The sequence below is a fragment of the Pongo pygmaeus genome, chromosome 12 (genome assembly GCF_028885625.2).
Source record: "Pongo pygmaeus isolate AG05252 chromosome 12, NHGRI_mPonPyg2-v2.0_pri, whole genome shotgun sequence".
In the NCBI taxonomy this organism is placed as follows: domain Eukaryota; kingdom Metazoa; phylum Chordata; class Mammalia; order Primates; family Hominidae; genus Pongo; species Pongo pygmaeus.
The window spans coordinates 101,409,094-101,421,123 of NC_072385.2; the positions used below are offsets into that span (position 1 = coordinate 101,409,094).

At 34.9% G+C, this 12,030-nt stretch overlaps 1 protein-coding gene across 25 annotated transcripts in view; it reads right to left on the bottom strand.

The window, feature by feature from the left end:
- Nucleotides 1-12,030, bottom strand: part of BIRC6 (baculoviral IAP repeat containing 6) — a 258,658-nt gene that overhangs the window by 115,858 nt on the left and 130,770 nt on the right. For all 25 annotated transcript variants that reach the window (XR_010123126.1, XR_008500630.2, XM_054475624.2 and 22 more), the window contains 4 exons: nucleotides 11,171-11,304; nucleotides 9,069-9,196; nucleotides 2,630-3,192; nucleotides 819-994 (listed from right to left, as the gene is read on the bottom strand). Coding sequence is in view for 23 of the 25 variants with exons in the window: in XM_054475624.2 (XP_054331599.1) it covers nucleotides 819-994; nucleotides 2,630-3,192; nucleotides 9,069-9,196; nucleotides 11,171-11,304 (1,001 nt within the window). In the remaining 2 variants the exon portion in view is untranslated. The remainder of the gene's footprint in view (nucleotides 1-818; nucleotides 995-2,629; nucleotides 3,193-9,068; nucleotides 9,197-11,170; nucleotides 11,305-12,030) is intronic.

Sequence of the window (12,030 nt, forward strand, 5' to 3'; positions counted from 1 at the left end):
AAACTGACAGCCTTAAATATGCTAAACACAAAATGTCTGCCAAAATACATAAGAAATCTTACCTGAATAAGAAAAAACCATCTCCCTGAACTCAGAGAATTTTTTAAGGCATGTGTCTTCATCCATTATTATCTTTTCCCTTAATATGCGTTTAGACACCAATTTCATTTAAAATTTGAACCATTTAAAGTACCTTTGTATTTTCTAATAGAGAAATATACACATTCAACAAATGTTTACAAAAATGATAATTATACACTGCTATATAAAAGACATATGAAATTGTTATCTAATATCTGCATTTCAAAATGGGAAATGGACAAGAAAGTAAAATAATCTGGTTCCTATAATTTCATTTGTAAAAATGAAATACAAAAAGGAAAAATTTTGTGACCTATTTTCTTTAATTAGCCTAATCCCTTTTAATGGAAAAAAAAAAAAAGGCTGAATACACAACATAAATTTCAAAAGATTTCACATTACTTCTTCTTACATAACATCTATGGAGAACACCTCTGTATTACACTATGCTATTTTTAGGAAAAAGAGAAGAACTTCTTGAGACTATATTAAAAGATCTAAAACTCAAGAACACATTAAATGTTTTACTCTTATATCACTGTGGTCATCTCTGAAAATACCACTTCAAAGAAACTTTATTCTCCAACTTTTATTAATAATCCATAGCCCTCTTGTACTGATGCTTTTCATTGTCCAATATATAATAAATATACTTATTTATCTCTGTCCTGTAATTTTCCACTTACATTGCAAGAAATTTATTTGAATCACTGCAACTGTTGTTGGCTTGAACTTACTTGTCTGCCCATATATCCACAGGCCATGTATGTTAAAATTGGCTGCAGCATCATGTGGACTGTAGAAGCTTTTTTACTAAGGGTTGTCAGTATGGTAAATAATCCATCCCCAACTGATATGGCATCCAACCCACCATGAAAGTTTTCATGTTTAGTGAGATGTAATCCACTTGCTCCTAAGAAAAATAAAAGATTCCACATTAAAAGTATATATATCCAGCCAGGCACAGTGGCTCACGCCTGTAATCTCAACACTTTGGGAGGCCAAGGCAGGTGGATCACCTGACTTCAGGAGTTCAAAACCAGCCTGGCCAACATGGTGAAACAAATAATAATTAAAATATAGAAGCTGAAAAGTCATTTTTTCCGAAACTGCTGAAGAATGAATACATAATAGCTGTCTATACCCTCTACACATAATCCGAATGGATTCCTAGAGATTAAAATATCAATGACAATATTCAGTAGAGCACGGTTTATGGCTATCTTCTTACATGAGATACCTCTATATCACCAACAATAAAAATAAGTTGTTCTGTTATATGACTGAGAACATCACTCTACATACTAGCTATATACATCAAGAAGAGAGGACATGAATAGAAAAATAAGTGATACCAGCATGTAACCATTCTTTTTAATCTAATCAAAAGGAAGATGTGGCTGTTTCCCATATACTGACAAAGAAAAAAATACCAACAGGCAAAAATATATTAGAAATGGATTTTGCCACAGTATACAGATGTTCAATTATTTTAAAAATTTAATGTAATGTATTAACATTCAAAGAGGTAAAAGAGTTAAGCAACAGAATATAAATTTAACATTGATGTGTCACAGAAAATGTTACAGTATGAGTAAAATTTTACATTTTATTTTTAAAGCAAATGTGAACAAATAATACTTGTCTTTAACACAAAATGATATGAAATAAGAGTTCAAGACCAGCCTGGCTAACATGGTGAAATCCCGTCTCTACCAAAAAAAAAAAAAAAAAAAAACACAAAAATTGGCAGGGCGCAGTGGCTCACACCTGTAATCCTAGCACTTTCGGAGGCTGAGGTGGTCAGATCACCTGAGGTCAGGAGTTCGAGACCAGCTTGCCCAACATGGCAAAACCCCATCTCTACTAAATACAAAAAATCAGCCAGGCCTGGTGGCACATGCCTGTAATCCCAGCTACTCGGGAGGCTGAGGCATGAGAATTGCTTGAACCTAAGGGGGCGGAGGTTGCAATGAACCGAGATCACACCATTGCACTTCAGCCTGGGCAACAGAGCAAGACTTCATCTCAAAAAACAAAAACAAAAACAAAAACAAACAAACAAAAAACTAGCAGGGGCATGGTGGCACACACGCCTGTAATCCCAGCTACTCAGTAGGCTGAGGCAAGAGTATCACTCGAATCTGGGAGGCGGAGTTTACAGTGAGTCGAGATCGCACCATTGTACTCCAGCGTGGAAGCAAGACTCTGGCTCCGAGTAAAAAAAAAAAAAAAAATTAGCCGGGTGTGGTGGCAGGCACCTATGGTCCCAGCTACTTGGGTGGCTGAGGCACGAGAACTGCTTGAACCTGGGAGGCATCCCAATAAAAAGAAAACAAACCAAACTGACATGACATTTTTCAATATTTCACTTTCATTCATTAACTGAAGCCCCATACAAAAGTCCTCACCAATAAAAATCAGTCATGAAAAGCTTAAAGCAGTTTTACACTATAAAGTAAAAAGAAGATGAATCCATATATTGCTTTAAAAAAAAAACAGTTATAGTACCAGAGACAATGGTAAGATTAATATTCTCAATACATACCAATTATCATTGCCATGGCACTGCTATTACACAGGCCCAGAGCAGACAAAATCTGGCTCATAATTTGTTGGTTGGCTAAGACTAAGTCAGCAACATATGCAGGCGATCCTTGAACACTGGTACTGCTTCCATTGCCATCTTTGCCTCCTGAGACTTTTTCTTCATCTGAAACACTATCTGTTGTATTTGTGGTCACAGACACTCTTGCACTGTATTCCCTATTGCCTGAAAGAGGCAGCTGCACTAAAATGTTAACAAGTTTTAACAAATCAAACATGAGTTGATCTCTTGTCATTTCGCCACAAACTGCTTTTGCATCACCTGGACGAATCAGATTGGCAAAGAGTCCCCCAAAGCATGCTCGAGCACCCACGGAGCTATCTGATCCACTTCTTGACATTACTTTGTCTGAGCAAGTGATATAGTGGTGCACTAAAAATGTAACCGATTCTATCACGGCAGAAATAGTACTAACTGAAACGACTTCAAAATTCTGCTCCAGAGTGAATTCTAAGAGCTTCACTTGGGCATCGAGAGGTCCTTGGCCGGTCTGGAAAGCACCCCTGCAGAGAGAGAGAGAGACAGAAAAAGAGAGAGAGAGAGAGAGAGAGAGATACAACAAGAGAAAGGATTAAAAATTAAACGCTTTTAAGTAGTTCTGAAAGTAGTAACTTATCACAGTACAAGAAAGTTAAACAAATTCTTGGTATTCACTATTTCATTAGGTAGCTAATAGTTTTCATCTCTTTTGGAATTCTTGTTCTTGCCTCCATTTTAGACAAACTCAAAAACAACCTCCCTTCCAAATACAAAACTAAGGGACAAGTATATCCGGAAGTGATTTTGAAGCTACAGACAAAAATACTTCAAAATCACAAGGCACTTCTTATAATGAAATGAGTTCTAATTTTTTCCATTCTCAAATAATGCTACTGTAAACATTTCCTACTGATAATGATACATAAAAATTAAGATTCAATCAAATCATTCTCAAGTATCAAAATTGAATGCTCTTCAAATTCTGTTTATGCCTAAGATATAGAATGCTGAAAAGTCTAACAGCAAGAAAAAGGTAAATTAGGCCAGGTGCAGTGGCTCATGCCTGTAATCCCATCACTTTGGGAGCCCCAGGTGGGCAGATCACTTTTGGCCAGAAGTTCAAGACCGGCCTGGCCAACATGGTGAAACCTCATTGTTACTAAAAATACAAAAATTAGCCGGGCATGATGGCATGTGACTGTTAATTCCAGCTACTCAGGAGACTAAGGCAAAAGAATACTTTTGAGTTTGAGACCAGCCTGGCCAACATGGCGAAAACCCATCTCTACTGAAAATACAAAAATTAGCCAGGCATGGTGATAGGCCTGTAATCCCAGCTACTCAGGAGGCTGAAGCATGAGAATTGCATGAACCCAGGAGGAGGAGGTTGCAGTGAGTTGAGATCACGCCACTGCACTCTCGCCTGGGTGACAGAGCGAAAGTCTATTTCAAAAAACAAACAAACAAACAAAGACTGCCTAAAGCAAAAAAACACAAAATAAAAACAAGGTTGCACAGTATTGTGTGTTTATAGCATAAACAGTAAAAACATGACAACTATGTCACAAAAGATGGAAGAAAGGAACTGAAACTACACTGTTAAGTTCTGGCATTATACATGAGTGGAATAATATTTTAAAGTGGAATGTGATTAAATAAAGGTATATCTTGTAAAACTAGGACAACTAATATTAAAAATTTTCAGTTATAGGCCGGGCACAGTGGCTCATGCCTATAATGCCAGTGACATGGGTGGACTGCTTGAGCTCAGGAGTTCGAGACTAGCCTGGTCAACCTGGTGAAACTCCGTCTACAAAATATACAAAAATTAGCCGTGTGTGGTAGCATAGCAGAAGCCTGTAATCCCAGCTATTCGGGAAGTTAAGGCATGAAAATCACGTGAACCCAGAAGGCGGAGGTTGCAAAGAGCCAAGATCGCACCACTATGCTCCAACTTGTGCGACAAAACAAACACACACTGTCTCAAAAATAAATAAATAAGAAATTCAGTTACAAATAAGAATGGAAATGGAATTATTTTAAAAGTTGCTTAATTCAAAAGTCAACAGAAAAAGATTTCTTAAAAGGAATCAAAAATAGATGAAATAAATAGAAAAATAGCAAAATGATCAATTTTAATCCAGCATGTCAATAATTACATTAAATGTAAGTAGTCTATATAATCTATATAGACCAATTCTGACTTTGTCAAATGCTTGTATTAGAAAAGAAAGGTCTAAAATCAATTATCTAAGCCAGAAAGATCAAATTAAATTCAAAGAAAGTAGAAAGGAAGAAATAATCTATAAACTGCTTTTTTTTGAAATAATATTGATGAACTTCTAGCCAGAATGACCCCAAAAAAAGATAAAAACTACCAACATCAGAAATAAAGGAAGGAAACTTATAGATCCTATAAACATTAATACATATATATTTCCACTAACAAATACAACAATGTAAAGGAACAACTTCCTTCACATAATTACCAAAGCTTACTCAAGAAGAGAAAACCTGAATAGTCCAAGACCTAGAAAATAAGCTGAAATTTTTGAGGGCAAAGAAAACTCTAGCCACAGGATGCTTCAATGGCAAATGCTACCAAATATTTAAGTGACAATACACATATTACACAACGTCTTTCAAAATAAATCCAGAGAATAAATTCAGCAAGTTATAAAATGGATTGATATGTTATGACCAAGGGTCTCTATCCTGAGAATGCACATTAACTGGCACTTAACAAAAAAAATCAAACTTGGTGTAGTGGCATATGCCAATTGGGCCAGCTAAGAACAGAATGAGACTGAAAGCTTGCTTGAACTCAGGAGTTCAAAGCCAGCCTGGGCAACATAGTGAGATCTCATCTCTTTAGAAAACACCAATATAATTCAACATATAAACAGATAAAAGAAGAAACAACCTATGTTCATTTCAACAGATGCAGAGAAACATCCAACAAAATCCAGAGACATTCATAATTTTTTTAATGTCTTAGCAAGTTAGAAACAAACTTCCTCAACTTACTATCACGTATCTAAAAAAGAGCTCCAGCTAGTAACATATCTAATTATGAAAGACAATGTTTCATAAGATCTTACGATTGAGAAAAAGAAGGAAGAGTAACTTTTACCATATGTACTCAACAGCATACTTGAAGTCCGAACAAGTACAACTGGATGGGGAGAGGGGAACCCATGAGACACATGCATAAGAAAGGAGGAAATAAAACTAACTGCATTCTCTGACAATACGGCTAAACAAGCAATACATCTGCCCAAACTGATCTACAGAATGATGCAACCTCACTCAAAACGATTTTTTTCTAGAAAATCAATACACTGATGGTAAAATTTATAAGGAAAAGGAATGGAATTAAAACAGCCAAAATAACTCTAAAAATAAAGAACAAAGGTGGAGAGAATACACTACTAGATTTCAAAAAATACTATAAGGGAACTAAGACAGTGAGGTAATGCATAAAAAATAGACAAAAACATAAATTCTATATAATACACTGTATGAACAAATGAGGCTGGGTGTGGTGGCTCACGATTGTAAACCCAGCAATTTGGGAAATGGAGGCAGGTGGATCTCTTGAGGCCAGGAGTTTGAGACCAGCCTGGCCAACATGGCAAAACCCCGTCTCTACTGAAAATACAAAAATTAGCCAGGCATGGTGATGGGTCTGTAATCCCAGCTACTCAGGAGGCTGAAGTATGAGAATTGCACGAACCCAGGAGATGGAGGTTGCAGTGAGTCAAGATCACGCCACAGCACTCCATCCTGGGTGACAGAGCAAAGCTATCGCAAAAAAAAAAAGTGCATGAATTAGATCAAAACAAGTATCATTCATTGATATTTGAAAAACTACAAAGGGAATCCAATGAAAAAAGGAAAGTATTTTCAAAAAATGGTCTACGAAGGCGGGGTGCGGTGGCTCATGCCTGTAATCCCAGCACTTTGGCAGGCTGAGGCTGGCGGATCACGAGGTCAGGAGATCAAGACCATCCTGGCTAACACGGTGAAACCCCGTCTCTACTAAAACTACAAAAACAAAATTAGCAGGGCGTGATGGCAGGCACCTGTAGTCCCAGCTACTCAGGAGGCTGAGGCGGGAGAATGGCGTGAACCCAGGAGGCGGAGCTTGCAGTGAGCCGAGATCGTACCACTGCACTCCAGCCTGGGTGACAGAGACTCCATCTCAAAAAAAGAAACAAAGATACAGGAACAATTGGACATCCACAGGCAAAAAAAAAAAAAAGAAAAAAAAAAAAAAGAAAACTTCATCCTGAAAGCAAAAAATAACAAGCCTAAATATAAAACATAAAATTGTAAACTTTCTAGAAGAAAACAGAATATTCTGTGTGACTTTGCGTGAGGAGGGTATTTAAGAAACAACAAAAGGTACGTAGAAGTTGACAATTTAGGTTACATCTAGAATTTTAAAACTTCTGCTTTTTGAAGGATACTTAATAAAGTGAAAACAGAGTCCAAAGACCAATAGATAGTATTTGCAAAACACTCATCTGATAAAACTGAATGCCTTCTTTATACCTAGAGTATTTCTTTCAGTGTATATTATTATATCATTAATCTAACTAAAGAGCTGCTGGATCTTTCACAGAATACCAGAGCCTTTATTAAAAACAAACATAAACTAACCTTCTTGGGCCACAGCTTTGTGGATCCTATTAAATAAACTAGGCCACAAAAATGTACAGGGTATATGTGCGGTGAAGTGAGGTGGAGAAAATTCCTAAACAGTTTTTGTGGCATATAAACCTCAAAATATCTCTGCTTAAATATTAGATGTGACTAAACTACAAACAAGATTAATAATCCTTTAGAAAATGTTACAGCAAATATATTAAAAGTTTAGTATGAAAATCTTCACTGTTCTGAACTCTGTGGATCGGACTATGCTAAAGCCTGCAGCGTTAAAATTAAAAAGCCTAGTTAAAAGAAAAATTAAACAAATGGCGACTAATCTTTACTCCTCGGGGGATTTTAACTATGTCATTCAAAATTTCACAAAATCCTCACAAAGTGTGTATAAATATTGTTTATTTGAATAAAATTAGATTAAAAAGTGGCAATAGTCACTACTGACTTATTCCTGATCATTAATTTATTTGAGAAAGAGTGTTGTTCTGTCGCCCAGGTTGTAGTGCAGTGGCACAATCAGGGCTCACTGCAGCCTCCACCTCCTGGGCTCACTGGTTCAATCAATCTCCTGCATCAGGCTCCACAGTAGCTGGGATTACAGGTGTATACCCACACCCTAGCTAATTTCTTTTTCTTTTTCTTTTTTTTTAGAGAAGGGATCCCACCATCTGACCCAGGCTGCTCTCAAACTCCTGGGCTTAAGCGATCTCCCTGCCTCAGCCTCCCAAGGTGCTGGGATTACAGGCATGAGCCACTGAGCCCAGACCTATTCCTTATATTAATGGGGATTTTCTTTTAAATACTCAGTTTTATTGTAACTTCAAAAACAAAATAACACTTTATAATTCATTAAAACTTTTTGCCCAGGCACAGTGGCTCACACCTGTAATCCCAGCACTTTGGGAGGCTGAGGTGGGTGGATCACGAGGTCAGGAGATCGAGACCATCCTGGCCAACATAGTGAAACCCCGTCTCTACTAAAAATACAAAAATTAGCTGGGTGTGGTGGTGCGTGCCTGTAATCCCAGCTACTGGGGAGGCTGAGGCACGAGAATCGCTTCAACCCAGGAGGCGGAGGTTGCAGTGAGCCAAGACTGCGCCAGTGCACTCCAGCCTGGCGACAGAGCGAGACTCCGAGTCAAAACAAACAAAAAAAAAACACAAAAGTTTTCATCAGAAAGTAATGTTGGATTTTAAGAAATATAAATATAAAAAATGACATTAATAAGAGATATATGATCTTGAAGCATTCATGCATTACAATAATCAACCCATTATGGTGAAAATTTATTCTTATAACATGGAGTCTGATTTTGTTAATAAATTTATTTAGAATTTCTACACAAGATTAGTACACAATTTTCTTTTATAAGCTCTATTTTTCAGGTTTTCTTATATATAAAATCACTGGTAGCTTTAGAGTTTAAACAGCTTCAAAATAAATTTCACCTTTTAAAAAGCTTATAATAACTAATCTATAAAACCATTAAAAGCAAGTCAACTGTATTCCTTTTATATTAAAGAGAGTAGAGGTAGAAGGACTTGGGAAAACCATAATGAAATGAAATGGAAACAATCAGGAAACACACCAATAAATCCTTCCCCCTTAATTACTACTGTTCTCCTGCTTATTTGTTCACAGATAAATTCCCAACAAATGATAAAGAAAAGTATATTTGGAGAATTACATGTTACTTCTATATCAGGAACAAATTAGTACACAAAAATTTACCTTTCAGTTGAAAGTATATGAATTAGCTTGAGCAAAAATTCACTGAATATCTGAGGACATGTTGAAGAAAGATGCACTTGTAATCGAGTAAGAAATTCTTGCATAGCTTGTGTAGCTGTGGGACCAACCTGAAGAGAAATGTATATTCACTGAAAACTGCTTACTGGTAACATGCAAAAAATCATTCATTTAAAAATTATGAAGTATAAAGTCAAAAGCTATACTCTGCAACTTTTCATATGAGGAAAATAAAAGTATTAACAATGATAGCAGGAAATGAATTTTTTAGGTCTTGATGTATTTATTTTGAATTGCAAATAAAAATACTGTTAATACTTTTTCATTATAGTTTATACACCACAACTATATTAGGTTTATTGAACTGAATACTAAAAAAAGTTCACCTGAATTACACAATAAATACTTTTATAATGCTTTTAGAGTATAAATAACTTCAACATAGATTTTCACAAATAACCTTCTTAATTACCCCATTTCAAAATCAAATAACTCAGGAGCAGAGAGGTAAAATGATCCATAAAAGGTCATGTTTCTAACAACCAGCAAAGCAAGCATTAAGCTAAGTGAAGAACAAAACAAAAACTAAATAAAAATAAATTTATACCAAGTCAAAAAAAAAAAAAAAAAAGCTGCTTTCCCAAACTTCTAATTCATCAATGAAAGAAATGATACTGAACACTGCATTAAGTAAACTAAGGTAGAAGTGTGCTCTAACACTTCTACATATTATTTTATTTGATCCTAATTTGGCTTGAACAACTCATAAAACCTTGGTGGAGTTCTGGAAAAATAAAATACAATATAATCCTCCAAACTATTTTAGAGTTAAATAAAGTTAATTTCTGATACTGAGCATACAAATCGTAGCTTTCTTATCAGAACTTCCTATATAAAACCAAGATATCAGTAGGAAAGCTCAATCTTCGATAACTTAAGAAGTTTTAAAAAGTTATTTCTTCCTTTCTTTTATTCAAAAACAGAAAGAAAATATTATTTTTTGCAATGCCTTGTTCACTGATACCTAGCTATACAGATAACTAGTTATGTAATTTGGGGCAATGTAGCTGATGCATGTTTTCTTACATGTAAAATAATTAAGTCAGAATTGGTGATCCCGAGGAGTCTTCCTGTTTGAAATTCAATCAATCTTTAAGTACAATAATCACTTGGTAACATGTCTCTGCCCCTACCAAAACCCTGTCCCAATCTAACTGTAAGTTAGTTTCTTCTCTCTTACTTGTTCCTTGTCTCATTTATTTTATTAAGATCTGTAAAATTAAAATATATTAAGTATTAGATATTAACTAAAGCTCTATGAAGGCAGATATTTGATCTTGGTAAATACTGTATGTCTAGTACCTAGAACAAGCACACAGAAGCCTCCTAAACACTGAATAAATGAATTAATAGGGGAAACTGGGCTGTTGAGGACAACTAAATTAGAATTTATCTGATGGCAAATCCAAGAATTTTAAAACGATAAACTTGCAAGATAATCTTGAATAACCTTGATTTTAAAAGATGTTATAAATGCTAAATATATTTTTACTTTAAAAGAAATATAATGAAGTACAAATATTTACACAGAAGCAGTACAACATAACAAGAAATTAAATTGATATAAAGGAAAATTTACAGTGAAACAGAAAATGTTTATAAGCCCTGAGCAATATTGTTATTTTTTGCTAACCAAAATCATTAACATCATAAAATGATTAAGGTGAACTGATAATCTTGATAGTAGAAGTAATCAAATATGACATATTAAAATTTATTTTGATTCCAAAATTTTTGAAATGCTTCTCTACCTTTGCAGTACTCAGAATGTTTCCAATTATCCAAAATTAATGCTAAAAATATGTATCTACATGAAAACCTAGTATCACTGTTCTAAGAGGTTAACTTACCACCTGCTATTATTTAGTGTCAGTATAGCTATTATTACAAATAACAAACCTTTTTATTATATTGATACATAAAAGGCTATTAATACTTTAGCAATAAAAAAGTTACATAGCTTTACATTACGAATACTGTTTATTGAATAGTCTGGGCATATGCCAGGCTAAACATCATATTACCTGTGGACTGTGTTGATTTGTTCCATGTGGACTGGTGCCAGAAAGAAATTTCACTAATACATGAATTAGGTTTGGATCTGAAACCAACAAATGAGCAGTACTCTCCTGAGTTCCAATGGCACTGCTGGAACCAGCTATAAAACATTTTTTAAAAACCTCTTAAGAAATGGACCATGAAATAATGGAAATGCAGTATTTAAAAGCATCTTTTAGTTCCAAGGAAAATTCATATATTCCTAGTAATTACAGTTTATTAAAGGGGTTTCAGTTTCTACTATATTGACTAAGGAGGACTTCCCTCTCTATCTACCATCTATCTCCTCCGCCCCCTTCTGATTCTGAAAACACCTCGAGCTTAATGTACATCTTATTTAGTACAGTCAAATAGAAAAGATATAACTAGGTCCTGACTCTTATTTGGAAAGCCTATTCTAACTAACTCCCCCTTCCAGAAACAGTCAGAGATCTACTTTTCAGGTAAACTTTAATCAAGTTTTCTAAAATAAGTTGTAGCAAAATTATTCCTTTTTGCATGTTAGTTGTACACAGGTTAACTGTGAACTAACGTACAGGTAACAACAGTTTTCTGAGATGAATAAAATATCCTTTGCATGAAATCCACCTTCAGTATCATAGTGATGCTTTTGATCTCATTTTTGGAAAATATATTCTAAATGAAAAAAGATAATAGCATTTTAAAGCTAAGCAATGATTTAAATTATTAAACAAAACCCAGGAATCTAGTTATGCATGTTTATGAATATAATAATGAATAAATCATTTTTAAGTACAAAGGTATCTTAAAAGAATAACATAAAAACTTAGATGAAATGTAAAAACCTGCCTTGGTACTCTAAAAG